Source organism: Otolemur garnettii, unplaced genomic scaffold, assembly GCF_000181295.1.
Source record: "Otolemur garnettii isolate 467f Iridium unplaced genomic scaffold, OtoGar3 scaffold00096, whole genome shotgun sequence".
In the NCBI taxonomy this organism is placed as follows: Eukaryota; Metazoa; Chordata; class Mammalia; order Primates; family Galagidae; genus Otolemur; species Otolemur garnettii.
In genome coordinates, this window is record NW_003852491.1 from 5,690,229 (window position 1) to 5,713,020 (window position 22,792).

A 22,792-nucleotide genomic window follows, 5' to 3' on the forward strand; every position below is an offset into this window, starting at 1 on the left:
GATTCTCTTGCCTCAGCCTCCCAAGTAGCTGGAACTACAGGTGCCTGCCACAATGCCTGGTTATTTTTTTGTTGTAGTTGTTGTTGTTTAGCAGGCCCAGGCTGGGTTTTTACCCAGCAGCCTCATTGAGCTATAGGCGCTGAACCTGAATTTTAATTTTATATTTAAACATCACATATGACAGGGGATACTATATTAGATAGCATAGCTCTAAGTATCTGGCTTTAGAGGTCTTTCTTTCTTTCTTTTTTTTTTTTGAGACAGAATCTCACTACATTACCCTGGGTAGAGTGATGTGGCGTCACAGCTCACAACAACCTCAAACTCGTCGGGTTTACGAGATTCTTTTGCCTCAGCCTCCCACATAGCTGGGACTACAGGAACCCACTTATAGCACCCAGCTATTTTTTGGTTGGAGTTATCATTGTTTGGCAGACCTGGGCTGGATTCAAAACCACCAGCTCCAGTGTTATGTGGCTGGCACCCTAGCCACTGAGCTACAGTCACCAAACCTCTTTCTTTTTTTAGCCTCTGTCTCACTTTGTTGCCCTGGGTAGAGTGCAAGTGGAATCACAGATCACAGCAACCTTCAGCTCTTGGGCTTAGGTGATTCTCTTGCCTCAGCCTCCTGAGTAGCTGGGACCACAGGCACTCACCACAACGGCCAACTATTTTTTTTTTTTTCTTAAGAGACAGAGTCTCACTATGTCGCCCTTGGTAGAGTGCTGTGGAGTCACAGCTCACAGGCTACTTTTGTTGCAGTTTGGCCAGGTTTGAACCTGTCCCCCTCAGTATATGGAGCTTGCACCCTACTCACTGAGCCAAAGGCGCCGTCCAAGAACGCGCTTCCTTTTGATCTTTTTTCTTTCCTCCTTGGTGCTGCTATACACACACAAAAAATCCCCACTTTACAGGATGGAAGATGTGAGTGGGAGGGTGGTGGCTTGTCCACTACACACGATGAGTCAGAGCTTTTGGAGAGGGGAGACCAAATCCTCCCAACTTCTGACTTCGTGCTCTAGCAGCACCGGGAGTTGGTGCTGTACTATCCACACTCAGAGGGGCACAGCCAGCTAGCATCATGGAATTTAAGTAGCGCCGGCCCCATATACCGAGGGTGGCAGGTTCGAACATGCCCCGGCCAAATTGCAACCAAAAATAGCCAGGAGTTGTGGCGGGCGCCCATGGTCCCTGCTACTTGGGAGGCTGAGGCACGGGAATCGCCTAAGCCCGGGAGTTGGAGTTGCTGTGAGCTCTGATGCCACAGAACTCTACCGAGGGCGACAAAGGGAGACTCTGTGTCAAAAAAAAAAAAAAAAAAAAAAAAAGCTGTAAGACCAATTTAGGGATGAAAATGAGCTAACACGGGGAACTGGGATGGGGAAGGGACCCATGGGGAAGGGGCAGCTCCAGAGGGGTGGTCAGGGCACCTGGAGCAGAACAGTCCAGGCAAGTGCACAGGTCTGATAAAGGAATGAGCTTGGCAGCATCAAGGTCCAGCTATCAGACCAGCATGCCTGAGTCGAGTGAGCTGGAGTCAGAGAAGTCAGCCGGGTGGGGTGGGGGGCACCCTGGAGGAAGTTAGGATTCACTGTCAGTGTAGGAGGAAGTCACTGGGCAGCTTTAAGCAGGATGCTCCTATGATCTGACTTAAGTTGTTAAACTTAAGACTGGCTGCTGTGTAGAAATGAAGTGTAGGTGCAAGGTGGGGGCAGAGTCCAGAGAGGAAGCAGAGAGACCAGTAGGAGGTGACGGTTGAGTCTCCGGGAGAGATGATGGTAGTCTAGGCGAGGGAGGCAGCAACACATTTGGACAGAAGGGGCCAGAGTTCAGGTGCTTTTTGGAGATGAAGCTGAGGGACTTGCTGGCAGATTGGATATGTGAAAAAGTGAGAAAGATTGAGGGTGACCCTATTTTTTGGCAACTGCTCATGTGGTAGAACTATCTTTAAGATGGGAGAAGACTAGGTTTGGGGAAAGTGATATAAGAATTCCGCTTGGGGCATCTTAAAGTTGAGATACCCATTAGATGTCCAGGAGTCAAGTGGTCACTCAGGGTCTGGTGGAGAGGTCAGGGTCACAGTTTTAAAATAACTCAGAGGGTTCAGTGCCCATAGCACAGTGGTTATGGTGCCAGCCACATACACCAAGGTTGGCAGGTTCGAATCCAGCCCCACACCTGCTAAACAACAATGACAACTGCAGCAATAAAATAGCCAGGCATTATGACGGGCGCCTGTAGTCCCAGCTACTTGGGAGGCTGAGGCAAGAGAATCACTTATGCCCAAGAGTTTGCTGTGACACCACAGCACTCTACTGAGGATGACATAGTGAGACTCTGCCTCAAAAATAAATAAATAAATAAAATAAAATAACTCAGAAGCATGGACACAAGGTGGTATATAGAGCCTGGGGCTGGCTGAGACCAGCCAGTGAGTGAAAGCAGGGGCCCAGTGGAAGCAGAGGACCCAGTGAGGCTGGAGGCAAAGCAGGTGGATGCAGAGCTACAGAAGCCCAGGGAAGGAAATCCCTCAAGGAGAAGTGGCTGACTTCCCTTAAGGAGAGTACTGGGCCGCTGCTCTCCCTGAGGACTGAGAATTTTCCATGGGACTTGGCAGGTGGCCGGTCCCTGTAATTTATTGTGAGGACCAGGGTCCTGCTGAGAGTGAAGGGAGGACTCTATGATGATTACACCAGGACAACAGGTATAAATCGGGGTCATCAGGAACAAGCAAGAACAGTCTCTAACCCTAGCTGTTGGCTCCGTGGGGAGGTGGAGGGGAAACCAATAGGATAGGAGGACAGGACACAGTGACAGGGCTCTCAGAGTTTCTCTGTAGGGGTGACAGATGAATCCTGGGGTGTTCCTGCAATGGAATATTTTATAGCAATAAAAAGGGAAAAAAACTATCAATTCACACAACACAGATGAATCTCAGAGTAGTTATGCTGAGTGAGAGAACCAGGCAAAGAAGAACACATACCGCACGATTCCTTTAAATACAAATTCTAGAAAAGACAAATGATGGGAGATGAGGGACAGTAGCTTATTGGTGTCCTGGGGCTGGGGCAGGAGGTAAGGGAGGGAATTTGGGGGAGGGGTTGGGCCTGTTCATTCTCTTGAGAGTGGAGCTGGTTTCATGGCGTACACACATGTTAAAACCTGCCCAGGTGTACCCTTTGGTATACACAGTTGATTGTGTGAGATGTACATTACATCCCTCGATAAAGCTTTTTAAAAGAAAGCTCTTTCTTGTAAAAGAACAAGACACAGTAGCAAGAGGAGGTGTGATTTTATTTTAAGAATAAACAGAGGAGCATTGAACACCTCATGACATGGGGGCACATATGTTGTGGGGGAACAAGAAGACAGGAAAGCTAGACAGGGCCCCTTTGTGAACGTTGCAGTGTGTCAAGCAGAGGGGTTTGGAAGTCATGCCATTGGCCTGGGTTCTCCACCTCCTCCTGCAAAGGCTTCCCCTGGAGAACTTGTCAAGAGTGCAGAGACTCCCTAGAGGGCACCTTGAGGCAGTGGCCCCCATAGTGCCTCCCCTCAGCTGGCCTCTGATTGCAGCCATAGCAGGAGGGGGACAGCCCCCACAAACACTCCCCATGGTGAAAATGCTTCACCTCAACTGCCACCAGGCCTTCTGCCACAGAATGTGCCCCAGCTTGTGAACATGTGTGGGCATCAGTGTCCTCAAGGACAGTGGATAAATACCCCAGTCTTTGGAGGGGCATTTCTTCGGGGCATTCTTTGGATTCCTCAAAATTTTAGGGGTTTTGTCCTGCCCTATCCTACTTTTTCCACTTCCTCTTGGGATCACTTGCCAAATAAGCTACTTGTACCCAAGTCCTTGTCTCAGGCTTTGCATTCAGGGCACCCAGATTTTGATACCACGGGGCCCAAGGAATCTGCATTTTATATGCATGCCAGACTTCCCTCAGCGGATGGCCGAGGACCCACGCTTAAAAGAACTGCTGCTATTGGCAGTGGAAAAACATGAAGGATTTCACAAAGCGGAGTGACGGTGCAGATTTGCTCTGGGAGAAAATGAACTCTGGTGGCAATGTGAAGTTGAGGTTGAAGTAGCAAGAGCTGGGAAGCGGGGAGACCAATTAGTAGGCTGTTATGAATGTCCCGCCAGGCGGTAATGATGACGAAGACAGCGATTGAGGCCGTCTCTTTGTGAAAGTCCTTTGATTTATAGAGAAGGTAACGGTTCGCACAGAAATGAGGCTGAGCCTTGTCTAACACCCCCAGTGCTGGGGTTTTTATAAAGCTCACGTTTCTAGCATTTCACATTTTTCCTTTTTTGGTATCTTCTACTTCCAAAATGTGACACATCGGTCTGGTGCCGTGCATCTTCATTTTGTTAAATTTTGTGTTTTCAGGATCTTGACATTGGTGCCAAGAACGTGAAGCTTTATGTCAACAAAAGCCTTATCTTCGATGGCAAGTTAGACAAAGGGGGCGGGGAGGCTCCGGCTGACCAGAGCATCCTGGTCAGCCCAAAGAAAGAGGAGGGTGAAAGAAACGAGAACGCCGTGCATGCTGGCTTGGAGGAAAGCAAAGATGCCCCCAAAATGCCTGGCACAGATGGGGACAAGGAGCTCAGTCTCAGTCGCTCGCAGCCCGCTGAAGAATTCATGGATATGAAGCCTTCTTCACAAGGAAATGTATCTGGTGAAAGGGTGAATTCTACTAATTGCGAGAAAGACAGTTTGTCCAAGTTAGAAGAAGATTTAAGATGGCCAGCAGCCTCTGCCTTGAAGGGTGACATGCTCGGTGCCCCTGCGGCCTCCCCACCTGTGAGCTGCCCTCCTCTTGATGAGGAGTCCTCTCTGATCCAACAGCTGGAAAATCTCACAGGCAGAAAAATCTCTGAGCCTCCTGGGAAAACCCCATCCTGGTTACAACCTTCTCCCACAGGGAAAGGCAGGAAGCAGGAAGATGGGAAACCACGACCCCCGTGGCTTAGTCCTCAGAAGCCCCTGGACCGGAAAGGCAGGCTTTTGTCAGACAGTGTCATTGGTGAGGGTCCCAGAGAGAATGAAGCCGGGGATAAAGGCCCCCAGTGCGAGCAAGGGCGAGTAACCAGCTGGAATGTCATTGCTGGTGAGGGACCCCACAGGGGAACCCCCAAAGCCTGCAGCGATGACTTAGACATCTTTAACAAGCCCCCCACCAGGGAGCGCCCTGCTAGTGGGAGGAGGAGCATGAAGAAGGATGCTGTCAGCAGTAGTCATGGTGACGACCAACCAACTAGCAGAGGTAAGCTCCAGCCACCATCATCCCTGCGCCTCTAACTGGCACAGACCCATTTAGCTCCCTGAACCTCCGTTTTCTTATCTGTAAAACGAGATTATTCTCCACTAGGGGTCACACATACACTCAGGGGCCAGAAAAGCAGAAAAGTAGCCTAAATGAGTGAAATGGGCAAGACACATTTTTGCATGGTAAACTCATAGATATACATGTCATTGTCACCAAGATATATCCCTTTGCCCATTGTTCTTATAACACGTGGCTTTTCTAACTCAGACTTTTGTTATTTTACCATTAATAGAGACATTGATCTCTACCTACTTCACTGTGTCCTAACTGTACTGTTGGAAAAATAACACAAGTGTGATGACACATAGCAATTGATACTTGTCTGGGTGTCAGAAGTAGCATAGGGAGTGGTAAGGAGTTTGGCAAACTGGGAGGGCCGATGCCCTAAAGGGGCAGCTGCTGCCCCACTTAGACTTCCATTCGTCACTGGGAATGCAAGGCCAGTGTGCCAGACTTCCCTTTTCCTTCTTTCAAGAGAAGCCAAAAATAAGAATATGTGGTATATTCTTATTTTTCAACATTGCCAACTGATCGAGATTATTTTTAACCACTGTGTGTGTCAAAAAAGTCACGTCTGCCTGCAGGACTCACCAGGAGAGCTTTGTGAACTTTGCAGTAGATTATCTCCACAGACACTCCCGGTTCTGAAAGGAGCATCTGGCAAGAGCTGGGATTCTCAATATTTGTACTCAGATTTGGCTGCTGGAAAGGCATGTAGCATAGCAGCCAGGGTCACACCACTTGAATCCAAACTCTGCTACTTACAGATCTGGGATCTCTAGCAGGCACTCCACTCTCTGAGTCTCAGTGTTTCCTTCTGTAAAATGGGAATGAGTCCCACCCAACCCCTGCCGCCTTCCAGTGTTTCAAGGAATGAATAAGACAATGGCTTCAAAATAGTGACACAGGGCCTGGTATGTGGAGAGTGCTCAGCGAGTGGTGGCTGTTATTTCAACATTAGCTCGAATGTGGACGTCCTTTACCATCCACAGAACACTGAGACCCACCAAGCCAGGGCTCTCTGCTAGATCCTCTGCATTTAACCCCATCCCTTACCACATTGGAGGATAAGACTGCCTTGGCTCTGTTACCTCTAGCCCACACCTGGGTAGCTTCTGAAACTCCTCTGAACCTCAGTTTCCTCATCTGTAAAATGATGCTAACAGTACCCATAGGGGCTCTGGGAGGATCAAATGACATCATATGTGTCTAGCTTCTGGCACAGTGTCTGGCACATGGGATCGTCCAAGAGATGTCAGCCGTTGGTATCATCATTGCCTCCATCATCACCCCACTCTGTGCTTCTGCCTCTAGGTGGTGCATCTGTATGTAAAACTGATGCACATTTTTTTTTTAATAAGTCAAATCACCATCTAGTCTATTGGGAAGAATCTGGTAGACAGATACCTGATACGTCAGACTCTGGGCTCCTCCCTGTGCACAGCTGCCTGCTGGTTCCCCAGCCTTGCAGATTTTTTGCTACTCACCCCTTCTGAGGTTTTCCACAGAGGCTGGGTATTAGGGGGAAGAGTAGAGTGGAAGGGAAGAATTAAGAGGCTCTCTGAGGGCAGGTGCTGTCTGTTCAGGTCCTCTGCCATGTGGGAGGGAGGATGGTATAAGGCCCAGTGACAGCCACATGTGTGGTGTGCTTGCAGTAGGCAGGCCCTGTTCAGGCATGTCCCCTGAGTGAACTTTAAGCCTCACTACAAAGAGAATGCAAGGTTGAAGTAATCTTCTTCAGGTCAGGGCCAAGGAGGGGTTAGAGCAGGATTCTAACCCAGGCTGGCCAGCTCCAGTGCATGTGCTTCACATCACTATAGTAACCTGTTATCACAGCTGTTGTCAGCGGCCCAACTTGGGAGAGCCAGGCGATCACAAGCTTTCCCATAAACAGAGATACAGAGCTTCTGGGAGTTCCAAGATGATGGGCATTATTCTAACTTTAGAAGACTCTGTCTCACTTTAATTTCTTTCTAGGCATTTCAGTGCTTGAGTCAATGACACATTAAAAACTGAGCCCTTGAGGTTTAATGCTTGTTAATCTGGTGATGCTAAAAAGGAAGGGTACTTAGAAATCTTAAACTATGCACTTAATCTTAAATAGAGCATAACCCAGTAGCTGGACCTTTCAGCAAAGGTGCAGGCCAAGCCCTCCAATGACACTTGCAGGATGAGTGAGTGCCCGGATTCTTCCTTTGGATTGGACTTGTATTGTCACTGTGTAAGAGAGAGCCAGGGAATCCTTTTGCCTAACAGAGCACCTTATTGAATGTCATCTGCATTTCAGAGGTATCTTCATCAGGGGTCAGTTAGCTATAGGTAAATGAGATCTGATAATTTATTGCTTGAGCAGTAAAGAGAGTATTAATCTGAGAATGCTCAAGGAGTTCCTTGACCCCCAAAGGCAGGAAATATAGCTGCTTATCACAGAACCAGAGCAAGAAACCAGAAAGCCGGAGGACCCAAGGAGGCCCTGTGTCTCCAGAACTGCTGAGCCCTACCTCTGCTTCTCTGTGGGTCCAATTTTCCACACTTTCCTCCTGAGATCAGCTTCCTTTGCTCTATTCATAGGGCAGGAAATGGCCTCAGAGCCCTAAAGTAACTATGTTCCAGTTCTTCTTCCCGCAATCAGTTCCACCGTCTCAAGGAAGAAGCTGATAGGTGTACTTGGGTCAAGTGCCCCGTCATTGTCCAATCAGCAATGGCTGAAGAATAGTTCACTAGAATAAACATGGCTGTGTTCAGTCTTTGTATATACTTTTTCATTTCCTGTTTTAGTAGCAATTACTACATAACTCGTGGTGGCGTTGTTGATTTTGATAAACTAAAAGTGAAAGCTTCATAGTTCCTATTAGTCTCAACCCAGGAGCATTTTGGAATCTTTGATCCCATCATCTCATAATAGGTGGTCCCTCCCAGACTGTTGACTGCAGATTGAAGCAGCAGCTTTTGCTGTCTGTTCAGATTGTAGATAAGTATGTTGGCAATGACAGGACAAAGCACTGATCCACATAGCTCCCTGATGCCCAAGGAGTGGCAAGTAGTGTGTTCTCCTGCAGATGGAGAGACACATGGGCCCCCAGCCAGCTATCACATCTAAGAGGTCCAGGAGCAAGACTACACTTCTCTGCTTTTAAACCAAGAGCATACGACTCAGGGAGAATAGGTTAGAAAGCAGATGCAGAATGAAAGCAAAGTCCCTGCCTGTCTCACACACCCAGGCTGAGTCCCCGACACATGACGTGTGGTGCCATCTCCTTGGCGCACTTGGAAACAGACCCAGGCCATTCATTTGAGTCAGTAGAAATCAAATCACATAAACTGAAGTCATGGTAATCCATATGGATAGTTCCTTCTGCCAGATGTTAAGCCTCGTGCCTGGAAGGGGAGCATGGAAGAAACTTCTGGTATGTTTTTAAGTGGCAGATGAGAAGGAGGGGAGAGGAGAGAAGGTGCAGAACTGACAGGTGTGTGTGGGGGCCCCTTGGCCTCCAGGCCGGATCCCAAGAAGTGCAGAAAGGATGGTGCCAACAGTCCATCCTTTCACTGGCATTTCCAGGTACTGGGTGCTAGGTGCTGGGGGAGGCACTGGGGCACATCAGGGAGCAGAAGGAGCAGAGAAGGCCTTCCCAAGGAGATGAGAAAAGCCAGCTATGTGACATCTGCAGGCCTTGCATTTCTATCAGGGGCACAAAAGTATTGGGTGTGCCTAGAGGCCCAGCATGGCTGGAGCAGATGGTTGTTAGAGGAGGCTGCAGAAGTCAGCAGGGGCCACACTCAGGGCCCTGGGGGTGTGGTGAGTTGGGTTGTCCTGATTTTCTGTGCAGAAAGGCAATGCTAACTAGAGGGATCATGACAAACTCTGTTTCAGGTACATGGAGACTGAAGTGACAGAGTGGACGTGTCTGGGCCTCCCAAGGGATGAATGGAGTCAGAAGATAGTGCCTGGGGTGGAGAAGGCAGAATGGGATGGGTTGTTGAGCAGTACCTCCTGGGAGCCAGGAGACAGAAGAGGGTGAGAAGAGATGACAGTATTGGGAGAGGACTGGCCCAGGCCGTGGGCCCTCCCCACTAACTGAGGGTGTGGGAGGGTGGCACTGCAGTGGTGGAGAGAGAGGAGCCGTCAGTGGGGAAGACAGACAACCTGGGAGGTATAGTGTGTTCTAAGTCAGTAGAGGGGGCATATGGAATGGAAGAGGTGAGCCTAGGATTTCAAGCAGGACTGAGCACTGACAAAGATTGGGGAGTCATTGATCATGTGGAGAAAGCCATTTCAGTGTAGGACTGAGGGAGTTGCAGGATTCTTATAAATGGAAAGGACAGAAAACCACTAGGAATTTGACTTTAGGCATGCCTGGCTCCAGGAGCTCTCTCTCCATCTCTCAGCTCGTGTTCCCCACATTGGCTTCATTCTCAGGCTGGTTCTCCCCACAGTGTAGCAAATGGCCCCTAGCAACTTCGTACCTACATCCCACCAGCTTAGCGCCACCAGTTTAAAGGTAGCCCCGCTACACCCAACTTGGAAAGATGCTGTCAGCACTGACCTAGTCTAGAAGGCCTGAAGGTGGGGGATCCCCCACATCAGGGCATTGTAGAGTTTGGGTGAGTAAAACAATCACATTAGAAAGAGGCACCAGGTGGCAGGGGGTTGACAGAAGCTGGTCAAGGGGGAAGCCAGAGCCTCTGAGCAAAAGGGAGAAGATAGGACAGTGGTTGGAGGGAGCCACAGGAGCAGGTCGGCTTTCTTTTTCTTTCTTTCTCTCTTTTAGGTAGGAGAGATTTATGCATGTCTGCAGGCAGAGAGAGGGAAAGGTTCCAGTGGGGAAGGAGTGATTGAAGATTCTGGAGAGAGAAGATAATTGATGGCGCCAAGCCCCCTAGGAGACAGGCAGAAAATGGAGTACAGGGCACAGTACGATATGAAAAGAGAAAAAACAGAATGTCAGTGTCATCAGCTGTTGTTTTTCCAGAGTGACACCCTCAGATGGCAGTTAGCCGTGGCATGGCTGCGAGGACAGGCCCCTGCTTAATATGCACACTGGAGCTTTCATATTTTCCACAGAGGAGAGTGGGACCTGCAGAGCCGTCCCTCTGAGGGCTGGGCCTGTGTCCTCCACGTGCTCGGGACACGGGCTTCAGCCGCATGGAGAAGTGAATTCCCTACCTTGTAATATATGTGGCTCGTTGACTTTTTTTAATAGCATTTTTTCTTGATTATAAAAGTCATACATGTAGGGAACTTAGAAGATAAAGTTATAAGAAAGAAAATAAAAATCCTTCCTACTCACCACCTAGAAACTATGAACATCGCTGTTAACACACTGGTGCGTGTCACCCAGACTAGGACATTCTGCATCTAAAATTGCGTATCTGGCTTTTTTTTCCATTTAACATTCTTTTATGAGCCTTCCCCCTGCCATTAAATTGTCTTTGAAGGCACCGTTAGAGTCACATGACTGTGTCAGCCTCAAGCACAAACCCTCACTTTGCTGACTCAGATGCCCAGGACCACAGCGTTGCCCCCAGTCATGATAGCTGCATTTGTAGAAATTCAAAAGTCTATTACAAAACACCTTGTTGTTTGGTAAAACAAACAAACAAACAAAAAACCCACCAGGTTCTAGACCTGAGTGATTCTAAATAATTTTTTCCCAACCTCACTGTCCAGCAGGACATTTAAAAGTTGTGTGGGACAGGAGACCAGGCCCTGTGCCAGGTCCATCCCAAGCAGAGCAGATAGTCACATCCCTGACCTCACCCATCCATCAAGTGCCAGGAGGGCCTCTTGGGTGACAAGACAGACAAGAGTAGCCCCGCTGGTTTCTAGAACACCCCCCTGGAGGTGGCCCGGCTGGGCTGAGAGCCCTGGATGAGACAGTCTCTAAGGATCCCCTCCTTCTACACATGCCATTAAAGGGGCTTCACCCTCTTATGTCCTTTCTTCCAGAAGACAACTGGTCCATGAGGACTCCGCCACGGCTGAAGTGGCACAGCGAGCAGGAACACACGCTGCACGAGTCCTGGAACTCCCTCAGTGCCTTTGACCGCTCCCACCGGGGTCGCATCTCCAACATGGAGTTCCAGGGGGACATCCTGGATGAGTTTCTGCAGCAGCAGAAGAGTGGCCGGCTCAGCGACCAGCTGCCTCCCTGCAAGCAGGAGACAACAGAGCCGCTGAGAGGCCAGGATGGCTGCTCTGGAGACACAGATGACGGGGGTGACTTTAAAATCCCCGTGTTGCCTTATGGACAGCACTTGGTCATCGACATTCATTCTACGTGGGGAGACAGACACTATGTCGGCCTCAATGGAATAGAAATATTCAGCTCCAAGGGGGAGCCGGTACAAATTGCACACATTAAGGCAGACCCCCCCAACATCAATATCTTACCAGCTTATGAGAAGGACCCCCGAGTGGTCACCAACCTCATTGATGGGGTGAACAGGACCCAAGATGACATGCACGTCTGGCTAGCCCCCTTCACTCCAGGCAAGTCCCATTCCATCTCTATCAACTTCACTCACCCTTGCCATGTCGCCCTGATCAGGATTTGGAACTACAATAAGTCTCGGATACATTCCTTCCGCGGTGTGAAGGACATCACAATGCTGTTAGACGCCCAGTGCATCTTTGAAGGAGAAATCGCCAAGGCCACAGGAACCCTGGCGGGAGGTACAGTATATCTGTTACAATGTTCTCAAAGCCCCCACCTGCTACTCACCGAGGATCTGTGGAATAAACCCACAGGGTAGCAACAGGAGATCTGACCCACTCCTTACCTCTTGCAGCGTGGGTATGCTGGAGTGGACCTCACTTAAACTCCCCCATTAAGTACCTAGCTTGAGTTTCTAGAACCTCAGTCTGATAAGGGGAATTCTTTGGCATGTGCCTGACTGAGGGAGCACTTTTTTAGGAGAAACCAGAGCAGTTAGGCAAGGATGGTTCAGGGGAAGCCCAGCCTCAGGCTGATCCCAGGGGAGCTCTGGAGCATAAATTGCAGGGTCTCCTCTGCCTTAAGGCAAAGGAGGAGGTTGCTGGAAGCTCACAAGCTGGTCCATCATTGGAGCTAGGCTGCCCAGGTTGGAGGTGTGACTCCCACACCCTCCTAGTCAAGGCATTCCACAGAAAGCATCAGCAGGGACCCGGGTGGAGCATCCACAGCATCTGCCTCACTGCCCCACCCACACCAGAGAAATGTCACTTGCTCGATGACAGATCACAGTGATTCTCATTAGATTAGGTCCCTTCCTTAGATCTGTCTGTTCTTACAGTAAATAAGTTCCGTCTGCAAATTTGTGAAGAATAATAAGGCTCATTTACACAAATCAACAAAGGTGGATGAGTGGGTTCTCGACCTATAGCTCATTGGGATTTGGGGTGAGATGAGCCTTCCATCTTCTTGGTAACCCATCAGCCCCAGAGCACTTTGGAGACACGATCTTATTCACCACTGATGATGACATTCTCGAAGCCATATTCTGTTCTGATGAGACGTTTGACGTCGATGTGGAGAGCTTGGGCAGCCTGCAGTACGAGGAGGAGCTGAGGAGACCTAGCACAGCTGACGGCGAGAGGGACGAGCGGCCCTTCACCCAGGCTGGCCTGTGGGCCAGTGACCTGGTAGGACTAGCGCTGGGGGCTGGGGACCCCCGGGGCAGGTTTCTCCTCCTGACTCAGAGTAGAGCAGACAGAATTAAGATGGATATTCTTTAAGCTGCTGGTGCTACTGTTTTGACATTTCCCATTTTTCTCCTTCCTTTTTTTTTTTCTTGTCCTGTGTGTCATATTTCATTCTCTAATTATTTTTTATTTTTTTTAACCAAAGTAAAGAAAGTATTCAAATTTTAATCAAAGCCAGGAGAAATCAGCTCTGTGTCATCTCTGTAATTTAGAGGTGACAGTCTCAGGGGAATTTTTGCTTTGGGTTGCGTTTTGATCTCTCACTGTGGTTTTTGATGGAAGGCCCAGAAATGCTTTTAATAGGCAGAGTTACAATTAAAATAGTGATCAGCACAGCGAGGCTTTCTTGAGCACTTACCGTGATCCAAGCAGGGTGCCCAGTGATACCGTGTTTAACCCCCATGACAGCCCTTTGAGTAGAAACTATTTGCCAAATGATAAAGGCCCTTGTAAGCGACTTTGTTGGAGCCCAGCCCTGTGAGGGCAGGGAAGGATCCCTCTCTCCATCTTGTGGAAGATCAACAACTCCCTATCTTTTTGCCTCTCAGTTTTCCTTCTGTAAAGTAGTAGAAGTACTTTTGCCCTAATTTATGGTGCAGAAAAATAATGAGCAATTAGTTTATTTATGAGACCCAAGAAGTGGGGTATGGCAACCCACTTTTAACTCTGTAGACCTGGATTCTTTATCCTGACTGCCTATGGGAATCACCTGGGGAGCTTTAAAAATGCTCATGCCTTGGTCCCCATTCCTAGAGATGGATTCTGATTCAGTGAACAGCCAAGGTTGAAAACCGCTCTCTGTGGTTTGAATTCTTTCTCCATTTCTCCTTACCTTCTCCCTTCTTCCCTCCTTCCTCCCCTCCTCTAGATCACTAGGTAAACATTTATTGAGTCCTTTCCTATTCAAGAAAATCTAAATATCTTTGCTGTTAGCATCAAGCTCCTCCCCTACCAATAACAGTTCCCAGCAAGGATTCAGACACCCAAGCCTTTCTGGTCCTGCTCATATCACTGGTAATGGAGCTCCACAAAGGCAGAAAATCCACGAAAAGACAAAAGGACTTACCTGGGTATGGAATGGGCAGTGGAATCTGGGAAAAAAGCCAGCCAGTAGTGTGGCTATCACCAAAACCACCGCCTTTCTCCTCTGCTTTTCCCACAACCCATGTGCAGGTCCTGGAGCTAGAGCTGCCACCCAGCTCTCCAGTCCCTGCAGTCACCACGCCAGAGCCAGGCATCTACCATGGGATCTGTGAGTACCGGCTCCTGGGACAGTGTCAGGTGGAAGGAGCCCTTTTACAGGTTGGGGAGAGTCGTGGTCACTTGGACTGTTGGGCAGGTTGTACATTGTTCAAAGACATCAGGCTGTGGGGCAAGTAGGGGCTGAGATCGGCTGGTGCTCAGCTCACTGTCTTTAGCAGGGCCGCACCACTCCAAAGGAGGGACCCCTCTTTGCAGTTTGCCCTCCTAGAAGGACACTTTTGCATTTTGCTTGTTGGTGCCCTATGTGTTAGCTGTGACCCTGACTCAGGAGGCTATAGTTGGCACCTAGAAAAAAGTGTAGAACATGAGTGTGTAAGAGCCAGAGGGTACGTGAGGCATCTATTAGTGCAGAGGCTCAAGCTGTCACTTCAGACTCAACCCCAGGGCAGAATCGTGAGCAAAGAAAGCCAGCGCTGTCCCTGCCCTGTAGGCAGGCCCAGAATACCAGGTCTTCTGACGTCTTAGAAGTTGGAAATCAGATTTTTATGTGAAAACTCCAGATTCTTAAGTGTTTGTGACTAATTTTTTTATGTTTTAAAATACCATATGAGCCAAATAAATACATATTGTGTATCTGGCCAGCCAGCTGCCAGTTTTTGACCTCTGAGTAAATCCCATCTAGGTCTTCCTGGTCTCCTCGTCTTTCTCTTTCCATGTGCCCTCCAGACAGCTCCTGTCTTCTCATCTAAGCACTAACCAGGCCCCAGACAGCTTCTGTCTTAATCCACGCACATCCAAGTTGGTATCCCTCCTGGGGAGTCCTCAGGCCTGAGGTCACAGCTGACTGTGATCTCCTCCCTGCTGTGCCCTGTTAACAAGGCTCCTGGCAGCCTCACTTCTGCTCTTTCCTGCCCCTTGTGCATGTCATCTGCTTCCAGTTCTGAAAACAAAAGATGTGACACTGTCATGCTCCCTCTGACCACCTCCCTGCCCTCCTCTTTAGAATGAAGCTGGAACCTTCCTCTGAGTTCTGGTGTTAGCCCCTGCCATGTGCCTCCCCATGCCACTTGCAGGCTTCCATGCAAGCCATACCTCAGCCTGGGGTGCCTGCCCTCTCCATCCCTGCCTGGTGCTAGTGAGGTGCCCTAGAGCAGACCCTGAGATGGAGCTTCTTGGGGCACACTCTCATGGAGGAAAGACGGGAGGTAGGACTGGGCAGGGGGAGAGGCTGATCTGCAGTGCGGCCTCGTCAAGGCTTAGCCAGCTCCAGGTGTGGGGGGGTTGGCAGGAGTTATCAGAAGCTGGGAAGGCACTTTGGGCTTATCCGAGTTGAGTGAGGAGTCTGGATCCTCATGGGTCTGCATCAACATGACGCTGCATGTGGGCTGCCCCTGAGGAGGAGCATGGCCTTCTGCAAATAGCCTGTCTTCAGCCAAGGGTAGTCGCAGTGAGGGCCCAGCACTGAGCTAGTGGCTGTCAGCATCCCAGCCACTGAAGGACTAAGTCTTGATCCTGGGAGTGGCATGGGAGGGTCTTTTTTGTTAGAGACAGGGTCTCACTCTGTCACCTAGACTGGAGTGTATTGATGCCATCATGTCTCACTGTAGCTTTGAGCTCCTAGCCTCAAACGATCCTCCTGCCTCAGCCTCCCGAGTAGCCAGTACTATAGGTACCTACCATAATATCCAGCTAAGTTTTAAAAATTTTTTTGTAGAGACAAGGCCTCACTATGTTGCCCGGGCTGGTTAAACTCCAATCATCAAACAATATCCCTATCTCAGCTTCCCAAAGTGCTGGAGGATTATAGACCACCCAAGAGGCCACCTCACATCAGAGGTCTTTGTGCAGAGTCAGCATTTCCCATGAAGCTGTGAGGTCCAAAAAGACAGCAGTCATTTTTTATTCAGTTTTGTCTTTCCCTAAATTGGTCAGGATTCTCTCTCTTCTCTTCTTTTTTTTTTTAATTTTTATATATGTGAATAATGAATGGAAATTGAATTTAAGCTGAGTTAAGCAAAAAAGGAAATTTATTGGCTTATGCAACTCAAAGTTAGGGGTTGCTAGCTTCCCACACAGCTAGATCAGACACAAAATGATGCCATTGAGACTTGATGTCTCTCCCCATCTCTATGCCTTGATTTCCTCTCTTGCCCTTCTCTCATTCACACATGTCCATGTGGAAACTCCTAGAAGCTTGGTTTATCTTCCTTCTATTCAGAAGTCCTGGATAAAAGAGGACATCTGTTTCCCCAAAGATCCAACAACTGTCAGAATTAAGTCTCTGGGTGGTCTGGCTTGGGTCAGTTACCCATCACTGTGACTTACCAGCGGATGAAAACACCCATCATAGGTCCACCCCTGAAACCCAAGGCGAGGAGTCAACCACCCAAACAGTGTGGACTGAGCACTGGGTGAAGATCAGGCTGCCACGTAACCAGGAGAAGGAAGAATGGCAGGAAGGCTGGCCAGGCAGAGGCCACCACTGTCCCCTTCCTCTGATGATGCTGTCTGTACATGTCTTTGATGCTAAACTGGTTCCTGGCCTTTCTCAGAGATGTTATTTCAACACCTTTTTACCCTGGAGTAGAGCTCATAGACCTTTTCACTGTAAGGACAGTATAATTTCTCTTCTCTTCGCCTCTCAACCAAGCACATTCTGTGAATGTTTTGAGGCCTGTGCTTGCTTTCTGCACTGCTCCTCTCCGAACCTTTGGCTTTTTCCTCACTGTATCCAAAATCCTCAGCCAGTGCGAATGGAGAGAGCTTTAATAAAGTGACCCAGGGGAATGCATCGGGGTTGGTAAATACGGCCAATCCTATTACTGTTTTGAAAGGGGATATATGACTTGCTAATTTGCAGATGACACTAATTTTGGAAGTTTTGCAAATATCAGCAGTGATGAATAAGAAGAGAGCTGAGAGGGCTAAAACATGGGAGAGAAATAACAAAATTAATTTCCATTTGTATAAATACTAATTGATACACCAGAGGAAAATGAATATGGAACATTGGGTATTAGCTCAAAAAGGAGAGTAATCGCTTTCGGAGCAGCCCCAAATTAGATGGAATCAGAGCGCAGCTTGCCAGGCAAACAAAGAGATTGCAGGCTGGGGAGGGCCCAGACCACCATCTCTTTTGTTGTCACAAGGGGAGGTGGCCTTCCTCACTCATGCTGATTCCTCTTATCCAAATCCACTTCCTCCTCCACCTGCAGGCCTTCCCCATCTCTGGAACAGTACCTACAGACATGCTGTCACCTGGGTCAAATCTTCTCTTTCCTTCCCTTCCGTATTCAGGTCATTCAAAACCCTGGCATGCTGTCTTTAAAGCAGATCTTAAACCTGTCCGCTTCTCCCCCATTTTCACCACTGCCACCCTACCCAGGTCATCATACTACAACAGCTTCCTCCCTGGTGTCCCTACAGAGTCCAAATGAAGAGAGCTTTCTGACACACATATCAGCCAGGCACAGTGGCTCACACCTATAATCCCAGCACTTTGGGAGGCTGAGATGGGAGGATCACTTGATCCCAGGAGTTTGAGACTAGCCTGAACAACATAGCAAGGCGCCATCTCTTTTAAAAATTAAAAGTTAACCAAGCATGATGGCTCATGCCTGTAGTCTGTCTCAGCTACTCAGGAAACTGAGGCAGGAACCCTTGAGCCCAAGAGTTCAAGGTCACAATGAGCATGATCGTGCCATTGTATTCTAGCCTAGGCAACAGAGCAAGACTCTGTATCAGAGAGAAAAAAAAAAGACGTAAATCAGATCATGTCACTCCCTGCTTAAAAATATGACCTACCAGTAGCTCCCCACCGCAGAGGGGAAAATTCAAACTTCTCCATGTGATCTAGCCCCCACCTAACCTTCTGATCTCGTTTTTCTCTACTCTCTCCCTTGGCCACTTGGTTCTAGCTATGGGTCAGATTTGTTCTCCTTTCAGCCTAGAATGTTCCTCCAGAAGTGAAAAAGCATGGCAGGGCTCCTTCTTAACACCTGAGTCTCAGCTCCAGTGTCACCTCCTCTGGATAGCCCTCCTCAACCACCCTCCCCCTGCTCGGTCATGTTCTATCCCATTGCTCTTTTATTTTCTTCATGGTACTCACCACTCTGTGGAACTACAGTATTTGTTTATTTGTTACGTTTTTATTGAATATCTTTGCTAGAATGGATGCTCCTTTAGTTCAGAGATTTCCTGTATTGTTCATACCTGCTTCTCCAACACCCCAAACAGGGTCTGGAACATAGTAGTAGATAACCCAGAAATATTTATTTACCATTGATTATGCATTTGATGAAACTTACTGGTTTTATCTGGCCTTATCTACGTGCACATAAAAACCATTAAAATTTTTATAAAAGCCATCATTGAGCATCTATCAAGTACAGTTTTAGGCTCTGAGGATACAGCAATGAACAAAATCAACAAGAGTCCTGGCCTCAGAGAGTGTCTACCCTAGTGGGGGAAACTGATGGAAATGAGCAAATAAATGCAGACTATGTGGTCAGGTTGCATTAAGTGCTATAACCAAAAAAATCAAGCAGATAAAGTAAGGTTTAGAGAGTGATGCTATTTGAGCTCAGGTTACTAGGGAAGTCCTCACGGGAGATGACATTTGGACGTAGAACCTTCATGAGAAGGAATATATCACTTTGCTTTTGCTGCTAAACAAACCAGCCCAAAGTTTAGTGGCTTAAGACAAGCACCATTTATTCATGATGGACTCATAGTTCAGCAGTGGTTGGGTGGTTCTTCTCCTCTGAGCCGGCCTCGTTGGCTTCTCCTGGGCCTGCTCACATGTCTAATCATCTGGCAGGTAGACTGGGCTGAATGACTCAGAACGTCTTCACCCACAGGCAGGTAACAAATAACTGGCCTAGGTGGGCTGCTTCACACACAGCAGTCTTAGCTCCAAGAGTAGAGGGACAACCAACCCCAGCACACACATGGTTGACAGCCTGTGCTCAAATTAAATCTGCTTAAATCAGAGGCCTAGAGTCAGGGTTGCAGAAGTAGACTCCCTCTGTGGATTGGATAAGTGGCAAAATCACGTTGCCAAAGGGCCTCTAGGGACACAGGGGTGGGAACAATTTATAGCTACTTCTTATGGGACCAATGCTGTAAGATGCTGATGGACTTGGTACCATACTGGCTCCATGTCTTTTTCATCTGTCCCCAAGATACTCAGAGCTGCCTTGGTACCAGGAGGAGCAGAGGATCTGAGGGCTGAGTTACAAAAGGCATGTTGGGAAATGACAGGGACATAGGGGAGGAAACCAAGCCACACTTCCTAGCCACAAGGAAGTCCTTTCACCTCTCTGCTCTTCTAGATCCCCCTCCAAGCAGCAGTGGGGACCACAAAGAGTATGAGTCTTTTAAACTCAGCCACCCAAAAAGGTGCTAAAATGCTTCTCCAAGGGTAGAAGCACTCACTGGGCTTGGTCCTGTTCCAAAGGGAGACCATTAAGGAGAGAGAAGTTCTAGCCAATTGTCTGACAGGGCTTGACCAAGGGATTCATTTGATGTAAGCTTTCTGGGCAAATGAATGACTCACCTGGGCCATTTTGCCCCAGGGCCACAGAAGATCACCTCTAAATAGTCTCTGATGGAGCAGGGGCAAAAGGATGGAGGTGTCATCATAGGTCACTTCTTTTACCCTGAGTCCACGTGAATCCTTATGATGGTAGCCAATTTGCACAAGATGTCAATTCCCGACGTCGGGACTTAATGATGTAACCATCTCCATTTAGTGACCTGTTTAATCATTCGGGCACTTCTTTCTTGTCAGCCAGGAAGGACGTCTTGAGGTTGACATACCTATCAAGGACAATAACTGCCATGGTTTCCAGTGCTTCAGTGAAACCTCAGATGTGTGGCCTTCTGGCCAGGTGTCTTTAATGTTCATTTTGCTGGAGCATTCATTGTATCCCGGGGGGTCACTGCTGTCTATGAGTTTCCTGTGACTGAACCAAGAAAGAAGGCAAATGCAGATTTCTACAGAAATTCTCAATCCATGAAAGATTTTGAGGAGATGAGAAAGGCTGGTATCTTTCAGAGTGGAAAGTGATTTTAGAATATAAAGAATTTCTTTGCGTTGAGTTACATAGGAGCTCGTCCTTTGTATGTGTTCTGGAGCATGAGACATGAACATGGGCGTTAAGGAAGAGCTTCTCTTGATAAATAAACAATCCCAAATAAGGAAACCATCATTCCATCTGTGCTGAGCTTCTACTCTGCGCTAGGCACTGTGACAAGCTCTGAGGACACAGTGGTCTAGAAAAACAGATGTGGTTTCTTCCTCGGGGAGTGAACCAGCTGGTAGGGAAGATAGTTATCTACCAAATGATCACAAGATTACAGTGGTGACCAGGGCTTGGAAGGGGAAGTCCCCAGTGCACTGCAGGCTATAAAGGGAGATTTGACTTGGTAAAGTCAGGAGGGCTTCTCTGAGGGAGTTGGGAGCTGAAGGATGAGCACAAGTTTACCAGGCCTTGTAAGTTCTAGTTGGAGGGACCCGCATGTGCAAAGGTCCTGTGGTAAAGAGCAACTGAGAGACAGTCTGGGTGGGCCTGGGGTCCATGGTGCACAGTGAGCCTGAAGAAGCAGGTAGAAGCCAGATAGAGAATGCCCTCTTGGTCACACAGCAGGGGGAGCTGCATGAGATGTTCAGTGAGGGGCAGGGCAGCTAGGTGGAGAGAGGACTCAGGGCCCACGGTGGGCTTTAACAACACTAGTCTGTTCAGTGTGCAGATGCTTCCTGAGCATCAGTGGTGACCTGGGCCCAAAGCCACACTGAGAGGAAAGGTGCAGAGCCCATCCTCGAGGAGCTTTTTGTCTAAGTTCAAGTTAATAGAAGGAGGCTGAAGATCACTCTTCTTCCTGTCTCCATCCCAGCTCTCTCCCACAGAGCGTTTGGTGGTGACAGACCACTCTTCTTCCTGTTGCAGGCCTTCAGCTGAATTTCACTGCCTCCTGGGGGGACCTCCACTATCTGGGGCTCACTGGCCTGGAAGTGGTGGGCAAGGATGGCCAGGCACTGCCCGTCCACCTGCACCAGATCGCCGCCTCCCCTAGAGACTTAAATGAGCTCCCTGAGTACACTGATGACTCCCGGACCCTGGACAAGTAAGTGTCCATAAGAAGCTTAACTTTCATGGCTGCAGGGTTTCAGGGACCTTTCTCAGCATCTTAGACATCAGACACAAGCATCAAAGAGTATCCCATATGTCACCTCCCCTGGCCACTCACGGAAAGGGGGGCCACACCACTAGAAGTGGCCAGGGCCACGCCACTAGAGGTGGCAGGCAGGATTCAAAGGCAGGTCTTTGTGCTTCTAGACACCACTGTGGTTCATGTTTTCTCCTCTGTGCTTAGTGCCGTGCCTTGCACACAGGGGAAGCCTGTACACCTTTGCAGTGGATGGCTCCATGCCTACACATGAGTGACCTAGGCCCCTGGGGGGACTGGGGTTAGAGGTGCTTGTCGAGGAAGTCTCTGCAGGTGGCTACAGCTACACTTTCCCCTGTACTTGTCAGATTTCATTAGCCAAGGTTGGATCAAGTCAATAGGGGAACCAGCCTCAGCTATAGCATTGATCCACGGGGACCCTATAACCTACAGACCAGTGCTCGGGCTCCCTGCTCTGGATAGCTGCAGGGTCTGGACACTACCTGGAGCTATTAAGGAAGTTTCTTAACCTCTCCAATTGTAACAGTAATGGTAATAATAACCACTTACATAGCTGCCATTTACTGGGCACTTATTAAATGCCAGACCATGGACTATGCTAAGTAGGTTACAGCTGTTCATTTATTTAAACCTCAAACAGCCCTATAAGGAAAAGTAGTATTATTGACCTTATTTTACTGATGAGGAGACTGATATATAGGGGAGGTTAAAAACTGGCCAGAGGTGACCCAAGCTAAGTGGCAGGGTCCTGATCTGAATGCAGGCCTGGATACCAACATCCATGCATTTAACCACTGAGTTATGCTGTCATCTCTATCTTGGTTTCCTTTTTAGTGGAATGGGGACAATAATTCCTTCAACTGGAGGTTGGGAAGGGGATTGTCACATTGCAGCCCCCCCCCCCCTTGGCCTGGCCCAGAGCATGGATGGGGGGAGGGGGATGCGATCAGTAGAACCCCTGCTTTACTTTATGGTGGCCCTGAAGTACAGTCCTCACCTCCGCTGTCATTGCCTGCTCATGGGCCACTCTGACCCCCTGGATCCTGGCATGTCACCTTTCTCATTACTTAGACTTGCAGCCCATGTACCTGGCTCCTGGCCAGCTGCAAAAGTGATCAACACACAGCTCAGCTTGTTCATCTACCCAACTACTTACCACCGCTGTGCCCAGGTCATCGGGCAGCAAATCTAGGCCTGAAAGCATTTCATCTCTAAATATCCCAGAATGTATCTTTAAACAATAAGGACTTTATAAAGAAAACATAATCTCAATACCATTGTTATACTTTAAAAAGTTAACAGCAATTCTTTTTTTTTTTTTTTTTTTTGAGACAGAGCCTCAAGCTGTCCCCCTGGGTAGAGTGCAGTGGCATTACAGCT

At 48.6% G+C, this 22,792-nt stretch overlaps 1 protein-coding gene across 1 annotated transcript in view; it reads left to right on the forward strand.

Moving 5' to 3' along the window:
* Positions 1-22,792, forward strand: part of KIAA0556 (KIAA0556 ortholog) — a 235,310-nt gene that overhangs the window by 196,537 nt on the left and 15,981 nt on the right. The window contains exons 15-19 of the mRNA XM_003795751.3: positions 4,395-5,274; positions 11,285-12,010; positions 12,753-12,958; positions 14,192-14,270; positions 21,172-21,349. Of these exons, the coding sequence (XP_003795799.1) occupies positions 4,395-5,274; positions 11,285-12,010; positions 12,753-12,958; positions 14,192-14,270; positions 21,172-21,349 (2,069 nt within the window). The remainder of the gene's footprint in view (positions 1-4,394; positions 5,275-11,284; positions 12,011-12,752; positions 12,959-14,191; positions 14,271-21,171; positions 21,350-22,792) is intronic.